Raw genomic sequence first — 16,400 nt, 5'->3', positions numbered from 1 at the left:
TGGTCTTATTCCCCAGGGTGCCTACTAACCAGTTTAAAGGTATCTTGAACTTGACACTTGGCCCTTGCTCATTGGTCCAAACAAGAAGATGTGAACTATTTACAGCTGATGAGTTCCTATTATAAGTCTGTATGGATAGTAAACTGAATTTTATTCCCTATGACGTGTGCTGTCTGAATGGGCCCTTGTCAAAAAAGAACACTCATGCTTTTCTGTCTGAGTCAGTTACTTTTTTCTGGCTTTCTTTGTTAAGTTGCATGGGAATCTTAATTACAGCTGTCTCTGTAGTTGGTGTGTTAATTTTCTAAGAGTCAACGACTGTACACTTTCCATTGTCCAGCAATTAGTTGTAAAAAGAGCATGTGCCGTGGTCACATAGTTATGAGTTTATCATTACACAATGGGGAAAGATCCTTCCCACTGGTTAACAAGTAGCAATAAGCTTTATTGTTTAGAAATCTTATTTTCTGTAAACTTCCTAAAATAGTAAATTTAATGTCACTGAATAAGGAATTATATGTATTGTACTGATATTTATTGCTATGTTTAATCAACAGTGTTTATATGCAATATTGATTTAGGCTTTTTATCAACCAAATAAACTGTTTTTGAAAGACAGTATACCTGCTGGGTGAGCAGTATACCCACTGACAAAAAACAACCATCAACTGCATATACAAAATAAAATACCAACAGCTTCCCTCTGGTATACTGCTGATGCTATCGGCTCTCAGCAGTACACACACTGAGAAAACACCAGTCATCAACGGTGTAAACACAGTTAAAATACCAGCAGTGAAACGTATGCTCTGGGTATACTGCTGAGGTATCAGCTCTCAGCAGCATACCCACTGATAAAAACAACCCTCAACAGTTTAAACACAGGTATAATACCAGCAATGAACAGTATGCACTGGGAATAATGCTGAGGTATCCCCGCAGCATACCCACTGATAAAAAGAACCCTCAACAGTTTAAACACATGTATGATACAAGCAGTGAACCGTATGCACACAGAATACTCATGAGGTATTACTCTCAGCAGCATACCCACTGATGAGATACCAGCAGTGAACAGTATGCATACTTCCAAAGTATCAGACCTGGCCAGTAGACCCATTGATAAGATACCAGGCCTAAACACTGTAAACACCAGCCTTGCAATATTTTCCACTAAGTGATCCGACTTAAATAGTAAAACATCGAATGGTAAAACACATGCTACAGCAAAAGCCCTGAAGAGAAAACCAGTTCCTAAAATGCCAGCGCGCAAAGGGCATCAACTTCTAAAACACCCAGATTGAAAATGTTACCCCTGCTCAAACACCTGATCTGAGCAGCGTGTGCGACACATCTGCCCGAGCAGTATATGTGCTGCTAAGGCCCCGACAGTGACCTGTGTGCCACCTGCTAAACTGACAGGCGTGGACTGTTTGCCAGCTCATAAAAAGCCAGTTCTGTTCTAAATACTAACTTTTAGAATCCCTGCTCTGAACTGTATATCGACAGGCGACAGCTAAAATACAAGGCATAGTAGCTAGAGAAATACCAGCCATTAACAGTATGAGAACTAATAAAATGCCACCCAAACAGAATGCAACCTGTGGACACCAGTGTTCAACTGTTCCTTGACCGCCAAAATACCAACCATGAACAGTAGATCAACTGTTCAAAAACCCACCTGAGCAGCATGCCACTGCTAAACACGGTATTCTATAGCAAACCAAATGCAAAGATACCCTGAACAGTATACCCGTTGCAAACATATCAGCATTGACGACTATATCACACTGGGGTGGCATGGTGAGCAAAAGAACGATGGATTAAACCCAGATCTGTGACTGGGGGTGAGTGGTTGAACATTTTCAGCACTCCATCATCCTTTTGTGTTGTTAAAGATGCCCTAAGTGGGAAGGGTATGCCCCGACGTGAGTCCCTTGCTCACTGTGCCACTGGATTCAGGCTAGCCTGGCTGATGACGGGTGATACCCTGAAACCGGTCCCAGGATGCTTGTTTCCAGTCCAGGGAGGACCTGGCCTGGCAGTTAGGGCTGGACTGTTCCCTGGTGGAACAGGGTCGAGAATGATTTGCATATGGCTGAGTCCAAACTGAGGCGGCACGGTGAGCAAAAGAACAATGGATTAAACCCAGCTCTGTGACCGGGAGTGAGTGGTTGAAAAGTTTCAGCACTCCACCCATCATCCTTTTGTGTTGCTATAGTATATCAAGTGCTACAGCTGAACAACATGGTACTTCAATAACTCAAGCCTTAAACAGTATGGATACTACTAATATACTGACCTTAAGCAGTATAATCACTGGGGAAAGCAACAGCACTCAACAGTACACAAACAGTTAAAACACCACCCTTGAACAGTATGTACCTTACCAATATACATACCTTAAGCAGTATAATCACTGGGAAATGCAACAGCACTGAACAGTAGGCCCACAGTTAAAACACCAGATTGGAACAGTATGGACACTACTAATATACTGACCTTCAGCAGTATAATCACTGGGAAAGACAACGATACTGAACAGCAGGCCCAGCCTTGAACAGTCTGGACACTACTATTATACATACCAGAAGGACTATAAACACTGGGATATACACCAGCACTGAACAGTAGGCTTAGAGTTACAACACCTGCCTTGATCAGTAGGGAGCCTTCTAATAACCTGCCTCAAGCAGTATAGACACTGGGAAGAATAACAGCACTGAACAGTAGCCACAGTTAAAACCTATGCCTTTAACAGTATGCCCACTACTGCCAAACCAACCTTGAACAGTATATTCACTAGGATAAGCAACAGCACTGAACAGTGGGCCCACAGTTAAAAAACACCATCCATATAGGGCAAGCTCCGTGCTACAGAAACAAACCTGACCACGATATCCACTCCTGAAATGCCAGGGCTGGATGGTGTGCCCACTGCTAGATTACCCAGAGCCTTGGGAGTGTACCCACTCTTACACAGCACATTTACCACTAATGTGCTGCACTCGACATGCACAGTGCAGTATGCACCGAGCTGAAGGTACCCGCACAGAGCAGTGATCACTCGCCTTCCTCTCTGCCTCTCTCACCCAGGGGGTGTTTTCAGGAAGAGATAGGAGGGTAACATCCTGTTCTTCCTCTCTGACACCTCAGACGTGCGAGTCTAAAGCTGCCTTCTCTCTGGCACTGCACTAAGCTGGTCTGTAAGAAGACAGGCAGCCAGTTAAAGCACAGCTTCTGTTTGTGCAACGCGCAGTCTTCCAGGGAGGGCAAGAATAACAAACACAGAAGGAGCCCGAGAACAAGTGAACTCGTGCTGCGATTAAACAGAGAAGCTGATTCTCTTCCATTGCCCGAAGAGCAGGAGAAAAAGGCTGCATTGTGGCTGCGCTTGAACTCTAGGGTGGGGGGCAGTGAGAGGTGCCGAGTGGTGCACACAACAAACAAGCCCGGTCACATGATGCTTGTTGTGGTGCTCGGAATAAAGGGGGGCGGTTCTAGGGAAGGGAAGCCAAGAACACCAGACTCCAGCCACCTGACAGTGGCAGCCGGAGGTGAGCGGCATCAGACCACCGGACAGTGACAGCCGGAGGCGAGCAGCATCAGACCACCGGACAGTGACCAGTGACAGCCGGAGCCGCGCGTCATCAGACCACCGGACAGTGACAGCCGGAGGCGCGCAGCATCAGACCACGTGATAGTGACTAGGGACAGTCAAAGCACACACCACCTGACACTGACCAGTAATAGCCCCCCCTTGCTTAGCCAGGAGCTGAAAGATAAAACAATGTTTCAGTATCGTTTTATCTTTCAGCTGCAGGCTCAGCAGGTGCAGGGAGGGGGCGGGGCTGAGCCACGGGAGGGGGAGTAGAATCTGTTCACTAAGTGCGCATGTGTGTTTGGCCAGCCATCTCAGTAACATGTCAGTAATACCCTGCTACACAAGCAGTTGTCAGAACATCACACAGGTTAATAGCACTCTGCAACCATAAGCAGTAGTCAGGTAAGCATATAGGTTACTGATTATTCTGCAACACAAGCAGTAGTCAGGTTGTCATTATCGCCAAAAATGTATATGTCTGAATAAACATACAGTCATGAATGCCCATATCATAATAAGCCCATAATCATAAATGGCAAGACAACAGTAGAAATGCACATATCAGGAGGTACAACTCATGAACACATTCTCAGGCCGTTCTGGTCACCATCTCAGGGGCAATATGTGAGATACAGCCTGAACCTACACATGGACCTCTCTTACAGGGCAAGCACAGCATGTCACACAAACTCTCTGGCAGGTTATCCCATATTAATTAGCAGGCCACAAGGGTATAAACGCCCTGGCGACAGTGACCGAGAATAAAGAGGTAACCACCCCACGGTTCATCCGGTACACAAGTTACAGCGCCACCGCACTTCTGAGCAGGGGCGCAATCTGTTCCCTCGGGAGCTCCCGTACTCATGCTACTCAAAAGAGGCAGGGGGTTCAGGCGACTGGGCCGGCGCGGGACCTCCTTCGCGGTTCTCCTCCTGTTCCGGCTTGCCGTCACACACTGCCCAAAACAGGCTCCAGCCAGCCCTGTTTCCCTCCATAGATGGAGACTGCACATCTCAGATAGCAACACTCCAGGTGGGGCAAGCCTCCTTGCTGCGGACCCTTGTCCGGCCCATAATAAGGCCCTCTGGTCCCTGGATAGAAGGAGGGGCACCGGCAGAGGAATCTTCCCTCCGGCCCGACCGACCAGCGTACTTCCTCTCAGTGGCTCCTGGCCACGTGGCAGCCCTTCTGGATTCGCCCAGGTCACGGCGGTGATTTCGCAGAAAGCAGTTCCTGCTTGTGCCCCTGGGGCACCTAGGAGATTGTGCTCATCTGTGCACATTAGTGGGGATCCTACTGATCGCTCTTTTGGCGGGGGATGTGGGGATCCTCACAACAGGAAACATGTGGCACTCTCCAGCCCCCGCAGGGACAAACAACTAGGAGCACTGCAAAGTCAGTATGGTGAAGCACTATTGCCACAGTGTAAGGAAGAGAATGGAGCACTACTCACGCTTTACAACAGTAAGGCAATAAATCACTCTTCTTGAGCTAAGGAAATCAGTAAAATACAGCACTCTCCAGTGCTGTGAGGAAGGAAAAACTGCAGGGGAACAAGAGGCACACCACCCAGCCCCTGGAGACAACAAATTGGGCACTGGGCTGCATGGCCACAGCGAGCAGGCCAGGTTTAAGAGGCTATGGCAATGGCTTTTCCCCTCAGTGACCCAGAAGGTCACAGGTCAACACAACAGCATCAGTCCTAAGGTGGTTCCTGGCGAGTCGTTCCAGCAGCATCCAGTTCAGTAGTTCATTAGTGTCTCTCAATGTGGGGACAGACCCCCTGTACTTATACTCATTTTTCACAACCACCACAAAAAGGGGGAGAAGGGGTTCCAACCAGTATGAACCGGTTTCAGGAGTGTCCCTTTTCTCCTCCAGCACTGGCTCCAGGCATCAGTGGGGGGTAAATGAGCCCTTCGTGTGAGGCCAGGGCACAGCCTTTACAAATGCAGGTGTGTCCCTCCTCTCCAAGCCCAGGAAGACCATTCAATATGGCGATGGCCCTCTGTGACACCTCCCCCCACCCTGTGTACAGGCTGTCTGAAAAGTATGCACAAAGCCCAGCTGTCACTCTGTCCCAGACGTGGATTGGAGGTAAGTTGCAAAACAAGTCATAAGCACAGAGAAATGCCCACTTTCTAAAAGTGGCATTTCTATAATATTAATACAAAACCCACCTACACCAGTAAGCAGCATTTCTCACTACCATTACAGCCATACTAAATATGCCTATGCTACCACTCATACATCAGACAATACCACCTAGACATAAGGTAGGGCTTTTCCAATACAATCCTATGAGAAAGGCAGCACTCACAGCAGTGAGAAACCAAATAGGCTATTTGTCACTACCAGAACAGGCCACACAACCAGGCACATGTCCTGCTTTTACATACACAGCACCCTGCCCAATGGGGCTTGCTAGAGCCTACCTTAGGAGGGACTTACATGTAGTAAAAGGAGTGTTCCAGGCCTGGCAAGTAAATTTAGATGCCAGGTCCCTGTGGCAGTAAACTGTACACGCAGATCCTGCAGTAGCAGGCCTGAGACACGTTTGAAAGGCTACTTCTGTGGGTGGCTGAGCTGCAGACCCACTAGTAGCATTTAATTTACAGGCCCTGGGTATAGGGATACCACTGTACAAGGGACTTACAGGTAAATTAACTATGCCAATCAGGTGTAAGCCAATCATATCAAGTTTAGAAGGTACAGCACAAGCACTTTAGAACTGATCAGCAGTGGTAAAGTGCTCAGAGTCCTAACGTCAGCAAAAAGGGGTCAGAAAAAAGGAGGAGGAAGGCAAAAACTTTGGGGACAACCCTATAAAAAGGGCCAGGTCCAACACAGGCACAGTATGCTGCCTCTGCCCACGTGACAATTACCAATTATATCTTACTGCTGATCATATGACAGTGAAGAGTAATATCCATTGCATTCTGATAGTGACCAGATACAGCTGCAAAATGCTATCTCTTGCCACCTGACAATGACCAGTAACAGATGGAGCATTCTCTCTCTAATGACATGGCAGTCAATAATGATGGGCTGGAGCATGATGCCTTTACAGTGACCTGAGATATATGGATTGTGCTGAATATGACCATTGGATAGTGACCAGTTGCAAGGAAATGCCTCTTTTTGCTAGTTCACCCCACATTTTTGTACTCATGTTTCTGGTTTATTAACACTGTGCACTGAGACCAGGGATGTAGCTGCAAGGGGGTGTTAAGGGTGTTACACCTACCTAATAAATACATTCACTAGAAAATTGTTGGGCATAGGTGTTTTAAATTGGGTATTGTGAGGTGTTTTCCTAATTTCACTTGGGATTTTTACATATAGAGCATGACCTCCCAAAACAACCCTACTAAATTCTCCCTCATTTATCTCACCCTGCTAGTATGATCTCCCTAACCCCTTACACAGACTCTTCTCTCCTCCGTCCTCCTTGACTCATCCCAAGCCTAAATCCCATTACCATATACTACCAATTAACACTTCTGGATTCTTTCCTCCTCCACCCCTCCATTACTCCAGTCAATCTAACTAACAAACTCTCATATCCGGGGCTCAAATTAACTCATAAAAATACTAAAACTGTACTCATATTTCCCCATACTAATCCATCACTAAATCTTGTTGGGTTCCGGAGTAGCGTGCTACTCGCCGAAAAGCGCTTCGACGCCTCATCAGGGATAGTAAGCGCTATATAAATACTATTACAATTACAATATACACACAGACCAAAACACAATATCGTATCTGTCTTAAAGGTCTTTAAAATGGTTTATTTTACAAAACAATTGTGTTTTACGTACCCCTAACAAACCCACTCCTCCCCCTTACCACAGTTGCTATGCCCTCCACATGTTCTGCATCCCAATAATGTATTTTAACCAACGTGATTTTTGGAAAATCTGAAACTCATTCCCTCACAAAGTCTTACTAGCTAAGCTCCTGGCTGGGGATTGGGAACCAGATGCCAGTGCCAGTTTTTTAACCCTATTAAAAAAGTACATGTTGAATTGGATACCCCCAATTGGCAAGACCTGACTTACTTATAAGTCTCTAGTATATGGTACCAGGACACCCAGGGCATGTAAACAGAGTGTCCCCACATGGCTGCAGCACTGATTGTGCCACTCTGTGTGTGACAAAGTGCATCATGATACCCAGCCTGCCATTGAAGAATGGAAGGGCAACTTTAATACTGCCAGTTCGACTGTGTCATTACCGTTAATGGCAAAGTCACCCAAGCCAGAGGGTTATCGACTGTCATACTGAATGGGACTACATATCTGGGTACTGCTTAATATCAAATTAATTGTGGCAGCAAATCTGACTTGATGCCTAAGTCAAAATTAATGTCACTATTAAGAAAAGGCAATATTTAGAAAGTTGCCAACTCTCTGCCAGTGTTCCAGTAGCCTCACGTGGGCTTGCACACACATACAGCTTTCTGCCCATCTGGGAGGAGTGTTAATGACTCCCAGGCTAAGGATCAAGCACATCCTGCTACTGAAAGGTGTCACCTCCTCCTTGCAGAAAGCTATTCAATGTACTGGTTCAAAAAGGCGAGCTTCAAAGGGGAAGCTGTTTTTAACATGCAAATGGTGATGACACTTCCACGGCTGCCTACTGTCATTGCAGACAAGCTGGAGACCAGGTCAGAGAGGGAAAACCAGTGCCGAAACCTGTTTCCAAGTGGGTGTGTAGCCCACTAGTAGCCACACCTCTAGGTTGGGCTACCAAACTCCTAACCTCCAAGGAAGGGTCCTCACATGTTGAGAGTGGCAAGAATACAGCACTCTGGGATTGCCAAATGCCACACATCACCAGAACTTTGTCACCAAAGAGGAGGGGACCTACTAGCCCAGAGCCTTGCCTAACTGCTCGAAGCCACAGCTACCCAGGGTTGAGCTAAGGTTTTGCAAACTTATTTGTCTGGACCCAAGAAAGGTTTGTGAATGTATTCCATGATATGGCTACCAGGCCATATCATATAATACACCCACAACCTCACTCCAGTGATAGCTGGGGAATGTGGTGTCTAATAGTAAACAATAAAAGCAATGCATGCTGACTCTGACAATGACCAACGATAGCCATTTCATGGTGCCTCTGACCACTCAGCAGTGACCAGTGACAGTGGGGAATGCTTCCTCTGCTCGATTGACAGTGACAGGGACACCTGAGACAGTGCCTCTGACAGTGACCAATGGTACCCGGAGCATGCTGCCTCTCACAGTGACCAGTGACTGTCTCTGACAGTGACTTGTTGCAGGCCCCATAATGTTACTTCTCATACGGTGAGTCTGACAGTGACCAGTGATAGAGCATGCTGCCTCCGATTGTGCCCAGAAACAGTAGAAACATGCTGACAACTAGAGTATGATGCCTATGACAGTGACCAGTGATAAACATGATGTGCTGATTATAACATTGACAGGTGACCTATGTAGCATGTTGTCTCTGACGGTGGCCTATAATAGCCAACTGTGTTCTGCTGCATTTACTGCTATGTTTTTTAGTGCAAATGTATTCTCTGGTAATTGTGGGTGCAAAAATGCATTTTGCGCATAGAAATTAGCACTGAGTGATGGGTAGCTCTCTTTGCATAATTTTTCTGTAAATTTGCATAATTACACTACAGCAAATTACACAAGTTACAACCACCTCTGGTTAAACCCATATGCTCAGTGCTTAATTTGATCCGGTGGTTGCTGGTGGGGGGCACCGGCACTTATTTTTGAGGACTGGCACTTATTGTTTTGCATCAGGCATTTACTGGGAGCAAATGACACATAGGGGAAAGAGAGAGAAAGAGAAAAATGGAAAATTGTCACAAAGGGAAAAAGGAGAAACTTCAAGAGTGAGCTGTAGGGGTAGGCAGTGGCTGTAAATGGATTAAAGAGGCCTTAAATGGCTTTAGTCTTACGCTGCATCGGTATTCTGTGGTCGCACATTTAATTGCATTAGCCGCATGTTTCAGAGTAGCGCTTTGGGCACCGTCACATTTTTATTTACAAATTAACCACTGCATGCACTTGTGCATTGAGAATATCCATAGTGGACACTGAAATGTGTAAAGACATCTCTATTTGAGGACGCATGGTGTCTTTTTTTCAACTCGAGGGAATCTTGTCTGTAGCATAGATTTTCTCTATGGTCCCGTCCCTTGGCATCTTCAATAGTGATTTACATGGTTCAGTTGCCCATTGACATGCATGCAATTCTATGATATTCCTTAAGAGATATGGGTGTCACAGACTTTAACATACTCTTAACATTTCAAACAGAAGTGCTGTACAAAAGGACAGCAACTGTACGAAGCACAATACAGGTGAATTACTGATTCCTTGGAAATTCCTCATACCGTAGAGGAGTCAGGGCGCAACTTGTAACAGCCAAGATGTTTCTTGACACCAAGAGTTTGTTGTACCAGCAACTCTAGAAGTGGAGAAATCCATCCCATTTCCCAGCCCTGCTGCTCTCCCTCTGACACAGGTGTCTGCACCTAAAACTGGGGTCATTCACTTCAGCTTAATAGGAAGCATTGTTTCAACATCCTCTGCTTATGTACCTAAGTTTTGAAAAATCAGTGCTTTTTCAGTGCTTCTGATTGCTGTTAATACTACTGACAGGAGGCGAGAAGTGTGAAACCTGCTTTATCCAGAGACTGGTCCTGGTGGGTTGTGAATTCCTGTCCTGATTACCACAAAGTCTCTCATGCGGGCTCACTGCTTTCTTTCCTCAGCTTCGTTAATGTAAACATAAAAACCTGTTGTGCCCAGCTGCCAAGTTTGCCAGATCCATGCATGACTAGTTAGGCCAGGCCCACTTATTTTTTTGAATTTTAGGAATTGTAGTCCTGGTTTTATAAGATGACAAGTCCCACATTTATAAGAAAAAACAGGACTGGCCTAAGTAGTCACTCATGTAACTGGGGATGTTGGCAGCTATGGTTGTCCTGCAAACATCGTTCAGAGTCGATGTTTTCCAGACAGCAGAGTCCCACAAACGTTTTCCAGATTAACTGCTAATACTCCCCACAAAGGTTATTAAATTCCCCACTTCGCAGAGGCTGGTTGGAGCTGAAGGCATACAAGCTGTTGCATTAGGACGTGAAATGACCGTGTGGTGTAGACTGGTGGGTTTTTCTGCTCTATGGATCTATGTAAAGTGATAATTCATCTTGGTTCGCCTTATAGCTGCAGCCCAAACCAAACTACAAAAATGGGGGCTCTACAGCAGGCCAGGCCCACCCATACATGACCTTTGGCCCTCCCAGTAACAGCAAAAGAGGCCACAGAGAAAGCACCTGTTAAGTGCTTCCTCCAAGTTGACAAACATGATTTTTTGTTTCACTTTTGTTTACTTTAATTATCAGGCAGGGGTAAATGATCAATCCCTAGAATACATTTTATAGTGCATTGTTTTAATAATAGCTGTTTTACTTGTGTACTGATAGGGAGAAAAATACTGCCCGTGACAAAACTCTGGGCATTCACGTGAAAAGAAAACAGCCCGGTGGCAAGCTTAGCTCATCTCTGAGGCAAGCTGCAGTGGGGAGCTGTGTGTTGGGGAAGAGGAGACATGGGTTTACCTGCCAATGATGCAGCAGGTGCAGTGGCACCAAAGCCAAGGTTATAGGGTACCTCCAGAATTGTTGAAAATTGGGCATACATTGGCCCACCCAAACGCCCCCCGGCCCATCCAGATAAATTCCTGAACCGGGCCTGCTCTACAGAGTGGGGATGGGAAATTACTTGTAATGGTTTACAACAGAGAGGAGAATGGTGCTGGGCTGCCAATTACAGGTAGAGTTGGTTTAGGGTGAGTGACCACCACCTTCCAGTTTATTAAGGAAACTGTTTACAGCCCTGGTCTTTTGTGTGATAGCCTAATGCATTCTGGGTGTTGTATTCTTGTTTTGCTCGCCTAGAAATATTTAGAATAATACATCTGAAGCCGATTATTTGTAGATAAAAAGTTCGGGACTGGGGGCAGGGTAATGACCTGGTGTGAGGCTGCCACCTTATGCTGAGAGAAAGAGCTGGAGGAGGGGGCGGGTTCGAATTTTGACGATTACCCTTAACTCAAGGGGCGTCTTGCACCGTTTAAAATGACATTATGCACCAGTGAGATACATTTTGTAGTAGTAAGCGGTACAGGGCTTGGCAGAAAGAAGAAAGTGCTACATAAAAATCTAATCATTATAACTTGTTGTACAGAGACCACCCAAGACTGTGCAGTTTTGAATAAAACACTGGTTCTCAGATTTCTCAAGGTCAAATGGGGTCTCTACTCACTTTCTGATGAGGGCATGCTCAGACATGTGGGTGGCCCATGAAAAAACCTTTAAAAAGAGCGTTTTGCTATTCTGACCCTAATATGTTAATCAGGGGGCTCCGGCGTATGTCAGGCGTTCAGGAAAGCCTCTTTAGATCAATTTACCTACAGAGAATCTAAATATAAATCATAAACAGAGTCTGTGGTTATCCTGAAAATATGGCATGGATCCGGAGCGTCTGGACCAGCGCTGGACACCTTTAGCGGCTAGCACATCTCTTATCCTAGTTGATCCAACTCGCTTCCCTCCCACCCCCCACATCCCTCTCTTTCCCACCCCCCGCCCCCCACCCCCCCGGCACAGAGTAGGCCAGGGATGCTCACCAGCAGATGATGACAGCTGCCACACAGCTCCACGTCACGCAGCACACGCGCTGGCTCTTGGAATCCTCCTCTTCCTCTGGGCTACAGCAGCAAAACCGGATTAAATACACACAGATGAGGATGATGCTGATGGCGAGGCAGAGTCCAGCAACGCTGGCTAAAAACAGCAGAGCCTGCGGGGGCGAGAGGAGAGGGCACAATTAGCCAACGACGCTGTGCGCAGGAGTCAGGGCCAAGGTCATGTGAATAGAGTGGGGAGGAAGGAGCCCTGCAGGGCACGCTGACCCCGGGCGAGGCCTGCAGAAGAAAGGACGGTCTGACAGGTCAAGCAGAGCAGTTATTCATTTTAGATATTTTATCTACAAAGGACACGACTTGAAGGAGCATCGCTTCACACTGAACATTTTTGTTGTAGCAGGAGCATCTCAATCATGAGGTGATGTACAGAGAGCATCACTTGACAGAGAACATTATTATTCTGAATTCAAATATGATGTCTACAAGGAACAGAACTTTACAGAGAGATTTTTATCGAGGCAGGAGAATTTTAAACCTCAAGACCTGGACATGCATTAACATGTTTCAGTCCAAAGTGTCAGTGACGCCAGATCACAGAAACCAAGACTCGATTGCAAGTTCCAGTACAAATGTAATTGTGTCAGTACTTTGTATACCTTATTTGACATTTCCTTTTTTATTTATAACATAAGTAAGTACATTCATATACAGAGACGATATTTTATTGTAGCATGTGCACGGCACAAGCTTTACAGAGAAAACTATTATTATAGCTGTAGATGAAGTTATATGCCCTAAATCACACAGATATACAGGTCAACTGCTGAAGCCGGGATTAAAATTTAGGTATCCATTTTGAAGGGTCAGAAACTCAAGCACAAGCTCTGTAGTTGCTTTAAATTGAGCCTATAGAGTAGGCCTAGGCGAAATTTTAATTCATCCTAGTTCGTATATGGCATCATTTTGGTAATTTTGCATAACAAAAATTATGCGAAGTTACCAAAATTACATCAGTACAAGTTTAATTTTTACCCAATTTTTGTATTTTTTTCAGTGTGAGATACATTTCATGTAATTATGCATAATCTCACATACTTTTGTGGTAATATTGCGTAATTATGATACACAAAATTACATGAGTTGCAGCCACCGCTACTATAGCGGACTGTGGAGGGTATATTTTGGGCTAATGCTGTTTTAAAGAGTGAGGGGCTACCACAGTGGATGAAGGAGGGTGTAAAGAGCAGGTGGGCTCCTCTGTTATGGTGGAGGAACGTGACCCCCCACCCACGCCAGCAGCAGCTGCAAACCTTTAAACAATGTTTATTATAATTTTATTTTTAAAGGGGCAGGGCCATGGTGGATGACAGGCATGCATGCTTGACTGGCTGTCCAGGCCAGCTAAGCACACATGCACACAGGGCTCTCTCCAACCCGACAGGCAGAGGCTCCCAGTTTGCCTCAGCGCGCCCAGCCAGGGTGCTCCAGCCAATCCTAACGCTGCTCTGAGCAGTGTCAGGATGGACCGCAGGGCAGGCTGGGAGCCTGTGCCTGAAGTGCAACAGAAAGAGGCGGTGCGGTCAAGAGAAGTTTTTTTGTTCATGCATTTTTTTTACTTTTGTTTTGTTCCCCCCCACCCCACCACTTTGCCCCTTTGCCAGCCTTGACTGGTGAGGAAGAGATGGAGGGAAACAGAAACGGAGAGAATGATGTGGCGATAGATCCTCTACAGACAGATACAATGAAGAGATAATGATGGAGAGAATGGGAGCACAGTGATAAATGTGCTAAGTGGTCCCCAAGTCATTCCACAGAAGGTTGAGGCTTTTCTGGTTGGCCTGCCATTCAAAGAGCACGGTATAAAAAGAAGTGCGGCGGTCTCTCACCATACACAAAACCTTTTTTAGCTACCAGTGAATAAGAGATGCTATTTTAATATTTTGTGTCTATCCCATCAGACTGCTTACTAGCTGGCCAGGAAATTTACATGGTATTTTATTTCTCTTGGTACAAACATTCACAAGATCTAAGGTTCAATCATATATGATTGATTGGAATGCCAGGTTAAAAAAAATCAGATTGAGAGGCCGCTCACCAGCAGTCTAAACTAGGAAGGCTTGGAATTCCTTGCCGCTCTATCTCCCCTCTCTCCCAAATCTGATTTTTTAAAACAGCTGAAGACTTTTTTGTTAAACAATGGTAACTCTGGTTACTTTACCAGACTTGATCTATTGGGACCAAATTTCAGGTTTGTTACCTCACAAGCACTGGGACACTTCTGTCTGAAGTTGCTGTTTGCGCTTTACAAATGGTTTTATTCATTCATTTTTTATTTAAGCCGGGGATCAAAAATAAGTGCCGGTAACCACCTGCTCAAATTAAGCACTGCTGGGGGTGACCCGGGGCACTCAATTTTGGCAACAGGCACTTATTTTTCCTCATCCAACATTTCCCAAGGGCAAGGGAGGGAAAATCAAACAAAGGAGAAAGGAGGAGGAAAAGAAAGAAGGAAAAACCATCACAAAGGAGGAGAGCTGGAGCCTGTCTGACAGGAAGTGTCTGGCAGTTGATGGAAGAGCCATGAGGTCTATTTAAAACTACGCAGCCTTGGAGGTAGGTGCGCCAACATTTAGATGCACCAGACGCGGGGTACTGAGCAGAGCTTTGGGCACCAGCACTCACTCCATTACTAATTAAACAGGGAGTAAATATCATTTGTGGTAGCATTAAACGTATTAAAAATTAAACCACAGTATAAGTTAACACAATATTTTCGAACTACTGACTTCAGAGCCAGTCACTACCCATAGCTGTCTCCAACAACTATCTCACTACTGAGACAACTTTCGCCCTTGGACAGCAACTCCCTTCTAATTTATTCTGCAGGCCTGTTCTGAGACACCTAGGTACTATTCACAATTCATTTGGCTCAACTCGATTCAGTAGTTTTTTGGAGCAAGACCCAGTCACCATAACACTATCACCCATTTAAACTAATGCAGTAGAGTGCTTTATGAGAACATTTCATGTCGGCTGGTACATATTAAAGCTGCAGTACTGGTCACAGGACAGTATGTCCTCTCTGGGTTAAACCAGATTACACAGACCGTGATGAGATGAGGGAGGGGCAGAGGTCGAGTTAGCCTCTGTAACTGGAATAAAGTTAGACACAATGCCATACAGATAGTTTTAACATTACAATGTGTTATACGCTATACATGCTTAGGAGGAGAGCGGTGCGTCAATTTGTCCAAAGTTCTTTGGTTTTTGGACATGTGACGAAGCTGCGATTAAAGCCCAGGTCTGCAGTTTCCAAAATCAAAATACTTATTTTAAAATATGCTTATAATAAAAGCTGTTTCTTCCACTGGGAGGTAGGAAGGATGCTACCAACTCGCCCACTTCACACTCCAGCTGCAGTGGTTGTAAAAACACCTATGTGGCCTTATTTTAGATTTAGATTTACAGCTTCTTTAAAATATCTTTCACTGATTGATATATTTCTGAAAGTCAGGCCTTTTATGGTAAGGAGGGAACGCTGGAGAGTATGAGCAGATATACGGAGGGCTCCGAACACATTTCCTACTCCACAGGATGCTACAAAAAGATGCACACAGAGAAGGCCCACTGGAGTTATCCAGCAAGGGAGGACCAAATTATGCAGCATGTTTACTAAATTATGGTTCAAGAAAAGGCAAATGTATCAGCCTAATGCCGCACATTTTGAAGGAGTATTCACAATGTTCTCATTTTATACATTAACACTGTATGAGCAAATATTTCACCTCTTTGACATCAGTCTAGCACCTTAATATGACAATGGACAACTGAAAGTTGAGCTGCCTCTTTGTGACCAAAGACCTGCCACTGCGTGGCAACACATATGGTCGCATTTTTAGCATCATTTGATCTATTTTAGCTCAAACTAATCTTTTTGTTAAAATCTGCAAGGTGTTTATAAGTGCTAATCACGCCCTTTCTTCTCTGTTATCCACTGAGCGTGTTTAAGGAGGGTCTTTGGTTGTTTAAAAAGGACACTCTAAATCTTTGCGGGGGAAAGGGGTGCATTTGCCTATTCTAGAGTGCTGCTCATCCAAGG

At 45.3% G+C, this 16,400-nt stretch overlaps 1 protein-coding gene across 3 annotated transcripts in view; it reads right to left on the bottom strand.

Moving 5' to 3' along the window:
• Positions 1-16,400, bottom strand: part of TTYH1 (tweety family member 1) — a 207,987-nt gene that overhangs the window by 148,880 nt on the left and 42,707 nt on the right. For all 3 annotated transcript variants that reach the window (XM_069200796.1, XM_069200797.1, XM_069200798.1), the window contains exon 2: positions 12,284-12,456. In XM_069200796.1, the coding sequence (XP_069056897.1) occupies positions 12,284-12,456 (173 nt within the window). The remainder of the gene's footprint in view (positions 1-12,283; positions 12,457-16,400) is intronic.

Source organism: Pleurodeles waltl, chromosome 7, assembly GCF_031143425.1.
Source record: "Pleurodeles waltl isolate 20211129_DDA chromosome 7, aPleWal1.hap1.20221129, whole genome shotgun sequence".
Lineage (NCBI taxonomy): Eukaryota > Metazoa > Chordata > Amphibia > Caudata > Salamandridae > Pleurodeles > Pleurodeles waltl.
This window is presented reverse-complemented; position numbering and strand designations above follow the sequence as displayed.